At 45.7% G+C, this 18,601-nt stretch overlaps 1 protein-coding gene across 1 annotated transcript in view; it reads right to left on the reverse strand.

Moving 5' to 3' along the window:
- Window positions 1–324: 324 nt before the first annotated feature.
- The window catches only part of SDC1 (syndecan 1), a 48,180-nt gene continuing 29,903 nt past the window's right edge, over window positions 325–18,601 (reverse strand). The window contains exons 2-5 of the mRNA XM_075341138.1: window positions 8,433–8,511; window positions 5,898–6,982; window positions 4,982–5,099; window positions 325–4,793 (exon numbers count right to left, since the gene is read on the reverse strand). Of these exons, the coding sequence (XP_075197253.1) occupies window positions 4,627–4,793; window positions 4,982–5,099; window positions 5,898–6,982; window positions 8,433–8,511 (1,449 nt within the window). The 3' untranslated portion in view covers window positions 325–4,626. The remainder of the gene's footprint in view (window positions 4,794–4,981; window positions 5,100–5,897; window positions 6,983–8,432; window positions 8,512–18,601) is intronic.

Below are 18,601 nucleotides of genomic sequence, written 5' to 3' on the forward strand. Positions count from 1 at the left end.
GGTGATGCAATGTGAGACTCGCGCGAGTCTCACATCGCAAGGGTGACTCCAGCCTTAAGTGTAAGGGAGCAGAGAAGAACAACATGCATGGGTTGGTGATTGAAAGGTAAATTCAGCACCTAAAGTGCTGGCAGAATGCTGATGGAGAAGAACTACAGGAGAGAGAAACTGCAGCACATGAGACTCGGAACGGTTCATGGCTATGTTGTACGGCAGAGTTTTAGCTTGTAGGTGATTTATGCTAAAGGACAGGAAACAACAAATGCAAAGCATTCAATCCTTGAAGTTACATTTTCCTTAAAAACATCCAGTGTCCACAAAAGGTTTTTCAAAGTAAAATTTTATTGCATTTTACCCTTACAATATGTTACAGAAAACTGTTTAATGAGTCACATGGTACAAAGTTTTTGGTTCCTTAAAACATTGCTATAAGAATGCAGCCTTGTACAACCGGTCCTGGGAGACCCGGAAATCGGAACCTGCGGATTGTGAGTCGTAAAGGCACGATCAGCTGGAAACGCAAAGTTTGCGTCAGGCAGGTTGTCAAATACAACTCTGCTCATTGCGCGTGCATTTATCCCTGAGTTGTCAGCCCTCGTTACTGCTATATCTTAATTGCTTACAGCAAACTGTACAGCCGCCTGCACAAATGAGAAATGTCAGCTGAACCCTGTAGAAACAGCCAATGATCATTTGTGTATACACTGCAACACATCCATCAATGGCAGATAACATGGTATGGAGGATCGGGCATGTTGCATTTTAAGATGCCCCATCCTTTAACAGGTTTTTAATGTGCGTGGCCAACTTGGAAGTGTGGTGATCATCATATTCTCCCACAATCTTACATTGGGTGCAAAGAGATCCAGATGGGGCACTGGGCGGTACCAGATCTAATAGTCTCGTTCCTATTCTTACTAAAATCGGACCTGTCCTCCGATATTACACCGCCAACCTCATCCCTTCACGCCCGATGGAAGAGTGAACAGCAATAGCGACTGGTCGAATCCAACAATCATTATTGATTTGCCCAAGGCTGATATTGATTCCTGAAAGGAGTCAGGGAAGGATGCAAATAAATCACAACAATTAGAAAAATACTAAAAAGAACTTTTAAAACCTATTTACACATATAAACATTTAAATTGTTAACACGCATTTCTGACTTAAAAAAATAAAATACTCACCAAATATAAAGTTTTTGTACTTTGAAACCCCTCAATCCACAGGTTTCCCCTTTTTAAAATAAGACTTATGCTCGCTGCTGGTGCCGTTCCAATGGTGCTGGCACGGTCTCTACCAAGATGGCGCACATCAAGTCTTGTGGCCACTTCACGCTCCCAGTTTTCGGGCAGGTCACATCTATAGAAGAGTGGAAGTGCTCACTTGCTCCAGATGCATGTAATTTGTTGGAAGTGTTAGATTGGCCGCAAGACTGATACACGAACGTCGAGAGAGCGAGTGCCGAACGGCGCCGGCGGTCAGTATAATCGTTGTTTTAAGAAGGGGAGAACCTACAAATTGAGCAGGGGGTTGCCCAAGTAATGGACAACCCCTTTAAGTCTCATCTGCATCAAATTTAGCTATTGCTTACTTGTTCTGTGTTATCGAGAAGACACTTCAGTACGACAGCCATAGCAGAAAAAAAGTCTACACTATTCAATGGAAAATCCATCTAGGTTCACAGTCCATTAGGGTGCAGGTGGCAATAAGGACCCTAGTAAAATTAGGAGTAAACCTTTAGGTTGCGTTCATGCTGCAATTTAATACTGCAGACGCTCTCTGCTGCCGTTTCACCTGCAAGACTACACGGCCGATCATAATGGCCACGCCGTTTTGAAGTAAAAACAAATATTTCTGTACAATATGAATTGATTTTGTAGGAAGAGCACAGCGCTGCTTCGATAGAAAGCCGCAACATGTAAATGCAGTCTTAAAAAGGTGCTGCCCGGTCTTAGAATAACTGCAGGCATTTATCACATGTAACTGGAGACTTCTGAATCCTTACAGTGCGCACAGAGCACACTATCAAGATTCTCTAGTGTTGCTGGCGAGAGCAGGCGGTCATGCGAACGACCATATGTGCCTGGCTTAATTCACTTGTATGGAGCGATGCTGTGCACATAGTTGGAATTTGGCTGGACCTACGCAAATCACATACCTGTGGTCTGGTGACCACCGCGGTCTCACCAACACCAAACAATCCTGACAGTGCGAGTATCGCTCGCTACAATTTAGATAAGAGACTGCAGACTTTTCATTCAAAACGCCTTTAAAATGAAGCATGTAGAGATGGTCACCCAGATTTCCAATACTAGCAATCTGGGAGAGGATTCCTTGTAGGCTTAAAAGGGAACCGCTCATCACTTTTTTGGCCTATAAGCTGCGGCCACCACAACCGGGCTCTTCTATACAGCATGTTGGAATGCTGTATATAAGAGCCCAGGCCACTGTGACAACATAGACACTTGATAATACTTATCCAACGGTCGTGCGGTGGGCCTTATGGGCGTCTTTCTCCAGTGCTGGCGCCTCCTCTTTTGGCCATCTTCGTCCTCTTTCTGAGGCCTGTGTACATGATGCAGCTACGGCATACACACTTGCCGGTTCCGCGCAGGCGCACTACAATACTTTGATCTGCCCTGCGAAGGGCAGACCGAAGTGCGCTTGCTCAAAGCCTGAATGCCGGCGAGTGTGGATGACGTCGGACGCGTCATGCACCGCAGCTTCAGAAGAAGGACGACGAAGTGGTTGAAAGAGGCAGCGCCGCCACCGGAGACGCCCATAAGGCCAACCAAGCGACCGTTAGGTAAGTACTAAAAAGTGTTTGTTCTATACAGTGGCCTGGGCTCTTATATACAGCATGTTAGAATGCAGTATACAATAGCCCAGTGGTGGTGGCTGTAAGCTTATAGGCCAAAAAAGTGGTGACAGGTTCCCTTTAAGTACTGGGGATGTTTTTTAATATTTTTTTTTTTTTTTTTTATTTTGGAGGGTGCAAAAATGCTTTTTAACTGAAGCTGTGAAAATATATTGCATCAAAGACAAACTTTATATATTACAGTATTAGTGTATCATAAAACCAAAAGCAAGTCCTGGGAGAAAATCAGGAACAGACCAAATAATATGCACAGCACAAACTTTAGACATGGCAAAATGGATCCAAAAAAAAAAAAAAAAAAATTACATTCACTCAGTATATAAAATACTAGATTAAGGCCATGTGTGCATAAGGCAAGTACAACCCAGAAACTTCATGGGTTTCTTGACATTTTACAACCAGATTTAGTTTTGCAAAAATCTGATTAATACGGCAGTAAAGACTCCTTCCTTCTGGTGACCTCTGACAGTTAGGACTTCACCTGAGCAATTTGAAACAGACTGGTTGCTAGGAAACTCCATTTACAAAAAAAGGTATCCATAGCAACCAGTCTGCCTCCTGGGCAAACTTTTAAACAGGCTGTCAGCCAGCTTTAGTAATCAGATTTTACAAACAAAACAGTGCAGATGAAAAATCTCTTGAAGACCCCATAATAGATCTAGTCTGGTTTCACCAAAAATCAAATAAAAAGACTGAACCCATAGACTACTAACATTTTATCCATGTATTTAACGAAAAAAAAAAAAAAAACATCTGTAGTGTTTATAACTATCCCAATGAGCAAAATTAAAATACCCCAGAAGCAGCGTTGCAATTGTCATACAGAACAGAAATGTCATGAGATGAAAAAGTGTGTGGGGGGGTCAATACCTCTAATTGTAACAGTTCTGTAATATATAAGGGTGTCTGAAATGTAAAAATAAAAAAAAAAAAAAAAAAAGGGGGGGGGTGAGGTGCACAAACATTAACATTGGCACTGCATATGCTCCGATGGGAGGAGAAAATAAAAACGACGAACACTGAATATAAAACACGAAACAGCAAACAGCTCAAAAAAAAAGGAACGGAGGACAGTTAGTGCAAGAAGAAAAAAACGATTGATGGTGGAAGGTGCACATTCGACCACTGATATTCCTCGGATTATCAACAGAACAGATTTATAAACAAGTGAATAAATAGTTGTGGCAGTTTAAGGCTAAAGAAAAAAAAAATAAAAGTAGTAAAGAAAAAACTAAAACGAACCCCAAATAAAGCCTCTGGGATGGATCAGATAAGCTTTTTTTGCGAGAACCAACCTCGATGGTTAGGTGATGGGAATGAAAGGAGTTGGGGTGTAACACTTGGATTTTAAGTGCCATGGTGGGGTGTAACTGGATTTTAGTATTTTTTTATGATTTAGGGGAGAAAAAAAAAAAAAAAAAAATAGATATATCTTTGTAAAATTGAACTGAGACACATAGGAAAAGTCAGCAGAGGAAGGTGTGGAACGATTGCGTTGAAGGTACCCAGTCAGATGTGCTTTGTGACATTGTACCGAAAGTAGTCTAACTCGCGAGCGGACAACATAAAAGCCTCCTCGAAAAATAAAGGCACGGAGCTGTGGAAAGGCACGATGAAGGCTTTCTCCATAAATAATGTCCAGTAGTCGTCCTTTGAAACAAACAAAAAGCCACAGAGCAAAAGCTGTGGCCCGAGAACGAGGAAGTAGAGGCAGATCTCACAAGAGGAGACGAAGAATTGCAGGACTATGCGTAGAACTCCTTCTGTTCCCTTGGCTTCTGATATCCACCGTTGGACTGTTTTGGTTCCTCCAGAGAGTAGCTGCCTTCATCTTTCTTTTTCATCCTGTATAGTACAAACACAACCAAGGCGGCTGCGAACACCAAACCGGCCACTCCACCTGCGATGATTCCTAAGAGACAAACAGATTGTAGAGGACCAAGTATGAGACCACGCAAGACAAAGAAAGCCACGAGAACCCAAATATCAGAAAAATCGATAATGTAGAAATGTTCTCTGGACAACGCCTTTGCCACAATCATTGTGATATATTACTATCCATGACATGACCCATGTAGAACTAGTGGAACCAAGTTTTACCTGCAAGAAGTTCCTTCCTTTCCATGATCCCATGTGAGGAGTCAGAGTTCCCGTCTTCAGAGGATGGGTTCATTCTGCCTTCATTGAGAACTGGATTAGCAGCCTCAAAAAATATATCCTAAAAGAAAGTAAAAATAAAAATAAAATATCCAACCCTGATGTATAATCTGTTGTAAAGCAATTGTTGGCATTTCTAGAAGATAGGTAGTACACCTCAGTGGAACCAGACCAAGGCCAGGCATTAGGGTCCTTCTGGTGCCAATGATGTCCTTTGTGCAATAAATATGAAAAGGTCTAAAATGGACTATCTATATAGTAAATTTGGGTCCTCCTGATCAAATGTGTACATTTAAGAAGGTGGTATCTGGCTCCGCTCACATCCACATTACGAGGTGAGGGGTGCTGAAGAGGTCATGTCTAGCAGATAGAATTGGACACGTTCGCACTCCCACGGAGCGAATGATTAGGATAGGTACCTGCCATCAGTGAGCGGAGCTGGACATCCCTTTACAAGTTCAATAGACCACAAAAGTAACTTTGCATTAAGTGTTTTTTTAGGGTGCACTTATACAGGCCATCCCGAGGGGGATAGGCGCTTGCATAGACAGACAGTCAGGCTCATAGTCCTAGCCAAACCCTCGCCTGTGTATGCTTCAGTCATAGTCAGCCCCCGATAAGCCAGTCACCAACAAAGATGACGAAGATGTAGAGTTCTACCTGCATCTCCTACCCCACACAGAGGAACATTGGTGGCCCTAATCAAATCTATCTTCGCAAGTTGTATTAATATTTTTTTGAAACCTGTCTAGGGCAATTTTTCATTCAGTTGGACAACCTAAGGGTTTAATAGGAGACTAGGAAAAAACCATTATTGACTGCCTCTACTAGTGAAGAAAGGTACATCACCAAGACTTGCCTCATCTGCGACCCCTGATGGTCCTTCCTCCTTAGAGTCGGGAATCTCATCGTTTTCATCAAAGGGGCTCCTGGAGACGTTATACTGGACCGTGGTGCTGGGGAGGTCTTCAGCTTCCGTATCCTCGGGGATGTGTTCTTCGTCGCCTATTACTGGGACAGCCGTTGTGCTTCTATCGTCGGGGACATAGATTCTCCTGCCCTTTGGATCTGGTGTGTGAACTTCATAAGGCTTTTCGGGTTCAGTAGGCATGGTGGTAGCTTCATGGTGATGACCATGATGAGGGTGTTCATCCTCCGCAACGGTAGTTGCCTTTTCTCCTTCTTCCGCATTACCCTCATCAAGAACCGGGTCGGAGGGCTTTGTAGTCACTTCTTCCATAACATCTAACCCACCAAATGGAGTTGTAGTATGAGGAGGATGATGGTGGTGGTGATGATGATGATGGTGGTGGTGAGGATGATGATCTTCGTTTGTGTGAGAGTCTTCTGCCACAGTTGTAGTTACCAAGGGTGGTAGATTATCTAATGGATCCACAGCAACTTCTTCATTATCCACATAGGTACTTGTAGCCCCGGAGGTTGTTTCTTCATGGAGAACACCGTGCTTTGCCAAATCCCCGACAGGAGTAGTCAGCTCCTGGGGAACGGGATGCAACCCAGACTCTGTATCAGGTGTACGCGTTGTAGTTTCTTCCGGCAGATCAACTCCAGGAGGAATATCTGTTGCAACATAATCTCCGTCTGACTCAGAAGGAAGAGTTGTGCTAGACGTGGTTGTATGATGGTGGGGATGATGATGATGATGATGATGATGGTGTTTCTTAGAGTCATTTTCTTCTTGGTGGAATGGAGATGTTGTGGCTTCTTTTGTGGTCACTTCATCATCAATATCCACAGCAACAGGGTCAATGGGGGATTTTGTGGTTTCCGCAGACTTCGTGGTGATGGGGTCTTCAGTTTTAGTTTCTTCCTCATCTACAATCTCCGGCCCTTGAGCTGCTGTAGATGCTTCCATGGTGGGCATCAGAGTCGAGACAGATGTGTTATAGACCTTTACGTCAGACTCCAAGTCCACAAAGAAACCTATAAAACAGTTATAGATTTGTTATTTTCAACCAATTTAAGAAAAGAAGAATTTGGTCCAGTAGCGTCAAACACCGATGTGTAATCCACCACCGCATCACGATAAAATGACTCACAGTCAGTGCTATGTAGAGAACAAAAATAAAAAGTTGACTGTGCTATCCTGGTACAGACATTCCTACCTGACATTAAAAAGGTGCCAATATTTTGTATGTTCGAATAATTATGGATACATGCTGCATGTGAACACTGCCCAAGCAGAGGCAGACCTATGGTGGGCGAGATGCTGGCGGTAATCCTCACACTGGATGGCTGCTTTAGTTCCTAACACTCAATAAGACACTCACTAGTCCATAGTGACCGTCTTAAAATGCAATCTGTCAGCAGGTTTTTGCTATGTGATCTGAGAGCAGCATGATGTAGGGGCAGAGACTTTGATTCCAGCAATGTCTAACTGTGTTTTGTGGTTTCAATATAAAAATCAGCAGATCATCATCATTGCAGGACTAGGTGTTTTGCTGCCTGGTCCAACCACTAATTAGCAGTTTTCAATAATAAATATATTTCTTCCAAAGACATTACTAAGGACCAGGGGGCATCACTGTGAGTGGAAGAAAAGCGATTCCGGCAGCTAAATAGGAAAGGGTTCTTTACAGTTAGAGCAGTCAGACTGTGGAATGCCGACCACAAGAAGTAGTAATGGCAGATACTAGAACAGCTTTTAAGAAAGGGCTGGATGATTTCCTCAGTACACAACATTGTTGGTTATAAATGAATTTGTGACCAAATGTAGAACTGGTGGAGGAAGGTTGAACTAGATGGACCTAGGGCTTTTTTCAACCTTAGTAACTATATACTTTGATAAAAAGCAGCTAATCCATGGTGTGGGCGGGGTTATACAGGGCTCTGCATTCAGAGCTCTGCTGCAGAGAATCAGGGATCTTATCGCTAGAGTTGAGCGAGTACCTAACTATTCGTACTCTCTATACTCCTAATGAATACTGTGTAATACTGGGGTATTCTTACAAATATGTGCAATGCAAGTCAACGGGAAATAACTTGCAATGTAATGAGTAACCCGAGTTCCACACTATTTGCTACTCGCACGAATAGTACAGCATTCGGGTTACTCGTTACATTGCGAGTATTCCTCATTAACTTGCATTACACATGCTATTTGGAATGAATACGCGAGTATTACACAGTATTCATTAGGAGTATAGTGAGAAAGAATAGTAAATAAGTTATATCTTGCTGGAATCAGGGTCTGTCAGATTTTTGCTATGTACTCTTACAGCAGCATGATGAAGGGACAATTCCCTTTAACTATATAAATGCCAGATCTCCAATTTGAATACCAAGGGGTTTTTTTTTGGTTTGTTTTTTTAAGCCTTTTCAATATCTGAGGAGGAGCAGAGTAAAAATAAAAGAAAAACAAATCTGCACTCACCATCGGATCCTGATCCAGAGAAATCCTCATCATCCCCAGAACCATCAAGGTCTTCAGGAAGGGGAACAGTGTCTTCACCCTAAGCAAGAAGAACAATGGCAAAGAATTGGAATGATGGTTTACCCAACCCACAAATAAAGTCAGCCACAGCTGTCTAATCCCGGAGACCACCACTACATACCACACATCCACTGAGCAGCAGCAACATTACAAGCCCAATAATTGTGTAGATCGCACTTGTGCCAAAACAGCACTAGTAACTAGTACTGAGCACCTGAGCATGGTAGTGCCCGCTCATCACTAGTTACTAATACTGAGCACCCGAGCATGGTAGTGCCCGCTCATCACTAGTTACTAATACTGAGCACCCGAGCATGGTAGTGCCCGCTCATCACTAGTTACTAATACCGAGCACCTGAACATGGTAGTGCCCGCTCATCACTAGTAACTAATACTGAGCACCTGAGCATGGTAGTGCCCACTCATCACTAATTACTAGTACTGAGCACCCGAGCATGGTAGTGCCCGCTCATCACTAGTTACTAATACTGAGCACCCGAGCATGGTAGTGCCCGCTCATCACTAGTTACTAATACTGAGCACCCGAGCATGGTAGTGCCCGCTCATCACTAGTTACTAATACCGAGCACCTGAACATGGTAGTGCCCGCTCATCACTAGTTACTAATACCGAGCACCTGAACATGGTAGTGCCCGCTCATCACTAGTTACGAGTACTGAGCACCTGAGCATGGTAGTGCCCGCTCATCACTAGTTACGAGTACTGAGCACCTGAGCATGGTAGTGCCCGCTCATCACTAGTTACGAGTACTGAGCACCTGAGCACGGTAGTGCCCACTCATCACTAGTTACGAGTACTGAGCACCTGAGCATGGTAGTGCCCGCTCATCACTAGTTACGAGTACTGAGCATGGTAGTGCATGCATGCATACTCACTAGTAAGCATCGATGTGCAGATCAGAGAGCAGCCATATAGTCTTTCAGTAAAAAAGTGCTTTGCTGAGTGACCAGTCCGTCCTTTAGACCGCAGACCGATTTCTTTTTCTATGGCCGATCAGTGTATATTGCAATTCCAGCTAAAGAATATTGGACACACAGCGCTCAATAACAAGGCACAGATACCACTACCAGCATCTTACGGTACTAAAGTTATTGATCAAACTTCCTAACAAGGGGCCCAAAAAGATTTTGGAAAACCAGAATTTCAAGGCTTAAAAGTCAGACTCAGAACAATTATTATATATATATATATATATATATATATATATATATATATATATATATATATATATATATATATATATATATATATATATATATATATATATATATATATATATATATATATATATATATAAGAATTGCAAGCAAAGAGAAGAAGTGCGGGGAAGAAGAAAAAAAAAAAATAAAAAATCCATTCAAGTCAAATAGAAATGTCAAAACAAGTAGAGCGATTGCCCTGCAGGAGCTGAAATATTCCCCTGCCCAGAGGCCGCTGCTCCCCTCACCTCTGACCCAGGATGATTACTCCGGGGAGAAGAGGACAGGGCAGAGGGTCTGCAGATAAACAGGGCTATGGAGCCTCAGAAGTGTCTGTGCCTTCTTTTATCTGCACACTGTATCTAACCCTTCACCTTAAAAAGGGCAAGTGCTTTATTGGAAGAAAAACAGATTTAAAAACCAAAACCCACACACCAGGGATTATGTGGTCATTACTCCTGTAGAGGACCACTGTGGAGACATATGGAATAAGGCTGTGTGCAGTTTTTTTAAATGCAGTTTTATCAAAGTGCAAGAAAATCCTGTTATCAGCAAAGCCAATGAGAATCCTCAAGTGCACGAGTGTTTTTTTCCTTGTAGATTTGATGCAGAAAACACTTCAGCATGTCAATTTCTTTCAGCAATTTTTGTTGCCTGCGATTTTCAACATCGATTGCAATAAAAAAAAAAAAAAAAAGAAGGGGGAGGGGGGGTCCTGCAGAAATGCAACCAAATCCTCACTGTGCACACAGCCTTACAGTCTAAAAACACAGCAAAAAGCCAAAAGAGAATATTTATGTACCGCCTCGCGCTCGGCTGTAGCCGAGCCGCTCGGGTCCGGGCTCGTTTGGTGGGTGGCTCGAGCGCCTCCGGACCCGGGGGTCACGTCGCTCTGCAAGGGGGTTGCTGGCAATCTCGATGGGGTGGCTAGGTAGGTGTACGGCCGGAGCCGTGTTAGAGTTCGTGACGTCACCCACAGGACGTGGTGAAGATGTAGACACCACCGCTGCAGTTACGGGGGGCACCCGGGGGAGATGGTCGTGCAGCAAGATGTTAACCCCTCCGTGGGCAGGGATGGTGGCCCCGGAACCAGTTTGGTGAGAGTAGTGGCTGGGTGGTGCACGGCTGGATGGCACTGTTGTACTCACTATTATTGAGACACACAAGTCTCTGGTAAACAAAGTTGATGGTGGTCGGTGCCCGCAGCCAGCTGCGTCTGGTCCCCCACCCAGGTTGGTGGTCCTGGCCTTCTTCCTGCACCTTAGGTCTGTGTAGACTGCCTGTGTCTTAGCAGCAGGAGTCCGCTCCCCGGCTGTGTATGTACCGGTGGAGTCAGTTTGCCCGCAGGCGCTGGCCTGTGGGATCTCTCTGCCTGTGTGGTGGCTTTCTATCCCCCTCGGTGGGCTGTTGTCTTCAGTCGGGACTTCGGATGGGAATGAACCTAAAGTCCAGACCTCAATCAGTAAATTCAACGTGGTCCAGTGGTGCTCTGGTTTCCAGTCGGTTCCCCAGTTCGGTACCGGCGGGCCACTACCCTGTCCCGGTCCCTTACGGTTCCACCTGGCCATCTTCCCGGCTCCTGCAGGCTAAGGCCACCGCCTGCCTCCTAGCCAAGGTGTGCGAGCAACGACCCTGGCACCTGTCAGTTTCCGCTGCAGACCTGTCACCACAGGCCTGCTGCACACTCCTTCACTCCTCAACACTCCAAACTGAACTCTTCAACTTGCCTGACTGACTGAACTGTTTGTTTCCTGCCTCAGGCCCTCTGGACGACTCTGTGGGCGTGGCCAACCACCTGGCTCCGCCCCCCTGGTGTGTCCATTAAGCACTGAGGGAGGTGACTAGGGTGTATGTGCATGGCTGGTGTTACCTGTGTGGGACTGGTGTTATGTAATGGCCTACCTGTGACCACCTGGCTAGTCCAGGTCGTCACATTTACACATTGTATAAATGAAAGCGCAAGATAAGCCCATGTGGGTAAAGCGGGGGAGGGCTTCACTATAAAGGTTACAGTGTAATATAATGCCTTGTGAGCACAGTGGAGCCAGGTATTGGAGACCTGTGGCTTTTCTCAGACCCTCTGCCCCATAAGAGGTTTCAGCAAATGTTGCATTTTGCAGACCTATGCAGCTCACTGAATTCCCAGGGCATGTCCAGATTACACCCCAATATGCACTTAAGGGGTGCGGTGTGCATAAGGCCTAAAGATAACATGACCTGTAGTAAAATCAATGAGTCCAGGGGGATCCTATAGCCCCATTGTGTGGCTGTGACTACTGAAAAGAACATTAAAAAAAAGCCCATCTGACATTCTCTACAGGGTTTCATCTTGTGTCCCCAGCAGTAGATGGGTGTCTGCACACACAGCTCTCCATATTATTGCCCATCCATGGCCCAAAAAAAAAAAAAAAAAAAAGTGGATTAAGTCGCCTCCTCATTCCCAGCAATCAGCATCAGGCCTCGTTCTTTACAGTCGCATGTTTGTAGTTTTATTTGTGGATGGGAAGGCAGATACTTTAGTTTGTAGCTTTGGAGAGAGGTCCCGATAGTTTCAGCTTCTGACTTTGTATCACTGATGGGGCTTATTCTTGTATCCTGGAGGCAGAGAATAAGCACCGAGAGCCGGGTCGTATCCTGGACAACAGGAGAAACTCCTAACCCTGATATTAATCCACGTCAGGACCACAAAAGCCGGACACGGGGGGAGAATACATAGAAAAAAGAAAAAAAAAAAAAAAAAAGTTTTGGGATACTAAAATTACACTGTGAAGAGTTCGGATTAAATTAGTGAGGGAAGGGGGGGGGGGGGGGGGGAGAAACAACGCTCCCAGGCTTAATCAAAAAGGGTCAAAATTGGCCTTAAGATAATATGTAATGTGTCTTCTGTATATGGAGGATGACAATCAAAGCACTGAGATTTGGGGGCAGAAGGGCGAACATGTAAGGGTCAAAAAAGCCTTGCCCCAAGCCGGACAGTCCACACTGTGCAGCTTTCAAGCAGCTTCTTAGTGGTGCAGGAGACCCCCCCACCCCTTTAAATATGTATAAAAAAAAAAAAAAAAAGGGCAAGATCCCAAGATATAAAATAAAGTGCATAGAATATTTTAAGAGCCAAGAAGCATTACAATACTTTTCACCAGCAAACCAACTAGTGTTTTCCAAGGATAGATAGATACACACACACACACACACACACACACACACACACACACATATATACAAACATACACACACATACACACACACACCATCACAGCCCAAACCAGACCCCAATCAGAGGACAATAAAACTTTCACACTGCTTATCTATGAACCACAACAATATTTAAGGCCACAACAGTTTGCCCCCTGCCATACTGATAGTTCTGCTTCACATAACTTTTTTTTTTTACTGCCCCATTCTATGTCCTGTTGTGTATAAATATGTGACTCTTCAGATGTTGTGTTATACCATGCCTGATGAAGAGACCTGAGTAGTCTGGAAAGCTGCTATTATTACCATCTTTTCAGTTATCCATTAAAAAGGTATCAACCACTGAGGACTTCAGTTCTTTTAAACAAACCATACATCAAATGTGTTTAAATAGTCATATATAGAGTATAAACCCGCAGGTATCTTGTGCACCTCCTGGAGGGAGCAGTGGGTGACAATTGATCCTCATGACCCTGTTTGGTCAACATGGCGGTGCCAGACTGCGGCTGTGCCCTGTAACGTGAGCTCCTCATACAGGAACAATAAGGGCTTTTCAAACAAAACCATGAACCTGGTTTTTCCAAATTTGAACTGCTCAGAGGACAAGTGTCTGCCTGTGCCGCGATCATCTGCCAGGACGTCGTACAATGCAACACGTTGTTGGCTGCGTTATCCGATGTGTCTGCCAAAAAAGAAAAACAGTGCGACACTTCTGATGGTGTAGAGCACAGCTCCTTCCAAACATTCATTCACCGCTGTTGCAAAACTACAACTCTCAGCATGACCCTGCAGCCGCAGGCACCGAGAACAAGAAGGGGGAGGAAGGCTTTGTCTGCTGTACTCTTCCATGCACAATGTCACCAAGGACGGCACAGAGGCCATTAACAGCCATTAATCACCGCAGCCATAATAATAGTAAGCCACGGGTAAAGTCAAGGTTAAAACAACCTCTCACTGAGCTCCACGAGATGCAGGTATCAGGCTCCAGCATCAACGATCCATATATTATCACTGCAAGACTAGGAAAAATATACACTTAAACCTTAAAAACAAGGACAAAATATCTATTATGGGTGAAGACTCTGGTGCCACCAGTTTTTTGCCCTATAAGCTGCGGCCATCACCAGTGGGCTTCCAGCGCTGCTGCATGGAGGTGACCCTAGCTGCAGCAGACACAGCCGCTCTGGTCACCTCTGCGCAGCTAATGAAGACAGCCGTGCGATCAGCTGAGCTGTCAGTGAGGTTACCGGCTGTCACTGGATCCAGCGGTGGCCGCGGGTAACCTCAGTGACAGCTCAGCTGATCGTGCTACTCACCTCAGTTGCTGCGTGGAGGTGATAGGAGCGGCGGTGAGTAGCGCGATCAGCTGAGCTGTCACTGAGGTTACCCGCGGCCACCGCTGGATCCAGTGACAGCCGGTAACCTCACTGACAGCTCAGCTGATCGCGCGTCTGTCTTCATTAGCTGTGTGGAGGTGACCGGAGCGGCGGTGTCTGCTGCAGCTCCGGTCACCTCCATGCAGCAGCGCTGGAAGCGACGCAGGAGCATCCTGGATTACGCCGGACATGGAGGGCTTTTTGGGGCTGATTAAAGTGGTTAACCAGGGTATGTGTTTGTTTTTTATTTCTAATAAAGGATGTGTGTGTGTGTGTGTGTGTGTGTGTGTGTGTGTGTGTGTGTGTGTGTGTGTGTGTGTGTATTTACTGTAATTTAGAGATCATGGAGGGTGTCTCAGACGCCTGACATGATTAATCTAGGACTTATTGGCAGCTATGGGCTGCCAATAACTCCTTATTACCCCGATTGCCAACACACCAGGGCAAAATCGGGAAGAGCCGGGTACAGTCCCAGAACTGTCGCATATAATGTATGCGGCAATTCTGGGCGGCTGCTGGCTGATATTGTTAGGCTGGGGGGCTCCCCATAACATGGAGCTCCCCATCCTGAGAATACCAGCCTTCAGCCGTATGGCTTTATCTGGCTGGTTTTAAAATTGGGGGGGGACCGCACGCCGTTTTTTTAAATTATTTAATTATTTATTTCACTACACAGTATAGACACGCCCTCCGGTTGCTGTGATTGGGTGCAGTGAGACACCTGTCACTCAGCATGGGGGCGTGTCTCACTAACCAATCATAGGCGCCGGTGGGCGGGGAAAGCAGGGAATACGAGATTGTTTAATGGGCGGCCGGCTTTTTCAAAACAGTAAAAGCTGCCGGAGCAGTGTGAATGCCGTGCAGCGCCGGGGATCGGGGATTGGCGAGTATGAGAGAGGGCTGCTAACTTCAGTCACTTAGGAGCACTTAGGAGATTAGCGGTCACCGGTGAGCCCTTCACAGGTGACCGCTAATCAGGACGCGACGCGACACAGACTGAGCCGCAGCATGACAATGAAGTCGGGTGAAGTTCACCCGAGTTCATTCTGACAGTGCGGCTCTGTCTGTGTCTGCTGTCATCTGCCATTCAGCTCTGCTACATGGCTGTCTGTGGCTGCTGTCAGCGGCCATGTAGCAGCGCTGAATGGCAGATGACGTAGTAAAAACGCATCCCTACACATTACACACGCTTGGCAAGTCAATAAATAAAAAACAAAAAAAAAAAAAAAAAAAAAAAAAAGGTGCCCAATGCATACGTCACGGAACACATGATCTAAAGGATCGCACACAAAATTGATCAATTTAACATAGACTACTAACGCACGTGTGACAGCAAATGAACGACCTACGTGCAATCTCATAAGATCCCGTATGCAACCTGGGCGTGTGACATCGCATATGAGATTGTACAACTAATTGCAACGTGTAAAGCTGGCTTAAGTCCTCAAAGTTATAAGTCCATCTCCAGAGATCTTGCTTTACAACTCAATACACACACACAAAAGGAAACAAACAAGTGATAGTAAACAAAATATGTAATTGCAGTAATTTTCTGGTAGAAATACCTCATTTTTGGAATTATAAGGGTGCCAACACTTTCCGCCAAAACAGTACATTAGTATAAAGCCATGGGGGCCTGACCACTGGGACCCCACCAGGTACACAGAATGGGTGATCAGTGTAAATAGAGCAGTAGCACACAAGCACTGCGCCATTCATTGCCTATCAGGTAGGTGGTCTCTACTTCTCCAATAGATAAGAGGCTTATAGGGGTCCCAGCGGGCATACTCCCACCGTCACACATCCTATGTTTCGGACACATTAAATGTCCTTTAAACAGCAGTGGCTTGAGTAGAAGACAACTACCGTATTTTTCGGACTAAGACACACCGGACTATAAGACGCACAATAGTTTTAGAGGAGGAAAATTTGAAAATAAAATATTTTAAGCAAAATATGTGGTCATGACACTTATGGGGCAAGGATCTGCTGCTGACACTTCTGGGGGTAATGTCCCCAAATTCTCTAAAAAGGTACCCCATCCTGCTAATGATTCTCCTGCCTTGTATATTATCCCCATCCTTGTATATATGTCCCCTATCCAGATAAATGCTCCCATCCTGGTATGTGGCCGGCATCCTGTGGCACACATTTATACTCGCCTTTCCTCACTCCACGCAGCATGGCTCGTCTTCCTGTCTGTACCAGTGTGGCGGGCAGGGGCAGGGAAGGCTACCCGAAGCGCTCGGATCCGGGATCGTGGCTGTGGCTCGAGTGGCAGCCGGATCCGGGGCTCGTGCAGTGGCCCGTCGCCCCAAAAACAATAAAAAGGGCGGTATTTACAGGGGAAGAGTTTGTCTGTGCTGCCACCCGTGGGTTGCGGTGATGACTGGTAGCACCGCCACTGCCATGGTATACGGTGCCCGGAGCTGATGGAGCGGGGCAGCAGGATGGTATCCCCTCCACGGGTAATGGAGGTGTTGTCCCGGGGCCTAGAGGTGCGGGAAAGACTCCCTCACTTCCTCAGTCAGTACTGTTCCATTTGTGTTCCCTCCCCTGACCCCTAGGTGGGTGTCACTATCCGCTTGGCCCCGCCCACTGCTGTGCCCCTATTGTCATGGGGGGGGGGTGATCAGGCTTTGCTGGCTGATGTAGTGTACCTGGGTGTGTGTTTGGTTGGTATGCCAAGGAGGATGGAGTCCTGCACTTGGAAGATTTACGTCACACCAGCACCGCTGATCTGTGTGGAGCCGTGTGCACAGCGATTATGTCATCGCTGTGTGCACTGCTCTCCACACACATCAGCGGCCAGCCGACAGGTGAGTATACTTATTCACTGCCCCCCACACCGATTACACACAGGGGGCAGTGAATATAGCCACACATGTTCACTCGAGGCTGTAGGAGCCGGGGATGATCACGTGGGCCGGCTCTTTAGTATGCGTGATGCCCCAACCCATCATCCCACGCACCTCTCAGCGCCGTCTTCAGGGCTGAGAGATGATGGGCGTCGGGAAGCAGTGCATATGAAATGAGGCTAATGAGCGGGCCCACGTGGTCACGGTAGGTGCTGCTCCTGCCTCTGATGACCCGCTCCACCACCACCGCACCCCCCCATCCCTGCAGCCATCAGACTATAAGAAGCAACCTCCACTTTCCCTCAAAATTTTGGGTGCGTCTTATAGTCTGAAAAATACGGTATTAGCCATTGTGACTATTTATATAAGCCACCAAGTAGTCGGTGGGTTTGGTGGTGGCGGCGGCTTTAAAAAAGGCAAAATTACTAAAACCTAAATTAAAATGAAAATAGGAGTTTTCCCCTGTCCAATAATGTTTACCCATTTTGTCAGTATTAGTTTAATTACAGCGATTAATCACTTTACATGTTATTTCCCAGGGATGGACTATTTCAAAACTAGAAATGCCGGATTGCGCGCCGCACCGAACCGCACAGACTCCTACCGAGCGGCAGCTTCCACTTTCCCATAAATGGGAGGGGGACCATAAAAATTCTCTAACGACAATCTAAATACAAGAGACTTGTCCATCAAAATGGTTAATGAGCTCTTAAGGTTTAGGCTGCGGGGCAGAATGTAATGAACAGAACTTAAAATCGTGAAACATTTACTAGATTTTCAGGCATGTGGCTACATGGATTAATGCTCTACTCCATGTGGGGGGGGGGGGGGAAGCCAGAGGACTGCGCAGCCGGCAGCGCGCTACTGTACAGTCATCGGCTGAAGCCTTGTGACCGATTTGAAGACCCCTTTAAAGTGAATATAAAATCTTCTCCAGTTTTACCAAGAGGGCCTAAAAGTGGAGAACTGCAGCTCTACAAAAAGTTGGTCCACCAATAAGAGAAAAAAGAAAGTCAGTCATCTAGTGAAGGCCATGCAACTCCATCCTGCAGACCAGCGCTCAAGACGTACTGTGGTTTGTATTCAGGTTGACTGTGGTTTTCCCTTAAGTGTGATACGAGGAGCTGCTGGTAAGTCTTTGGCTTTACCCAGAAAGAAATTAGATCGGATGATGAAACTTTACATTTATGCCACATACTCTCCACTGATGTCACTTTTTGCTAGGTATACAAAACTTGGAATATCGATATAAAAAGGATTTCGGTTGTGCCTCAAACCAGGTATCCATAGCACTATGGCATAAAAAATGGTGTGACATCTGGTACCCCCTTGAGGCGTTTCTTCGGGTTTGGAAACAAATGATAGTTGGAGGGAGCTAGATCAGGTGAATAAGGTGGGTGGTCAGCCAGCTGGAAGCCCAGCACCCTTTGGCCTTCAGAGCTGCCTTCAATTGGTCCAAAAGT

This window comes from Anomaloglossus baeobatrachus, chromosome 3 (genome assembly GCF_048569485.1).
Source record: "Anomaloglossus baeobatrachus isolate aAnoBae1 chromosome 3, aAnoBae1.hap1, whole genome shotgun sequence".
Taxonomy (NCBI): domain Eukaryota; kingdom Metazoa; phylum Chordata; class Amphibia; order Anura; family Aromobatidae; genus Anomaloglossus; species Anomaloglossus baeobatrachus.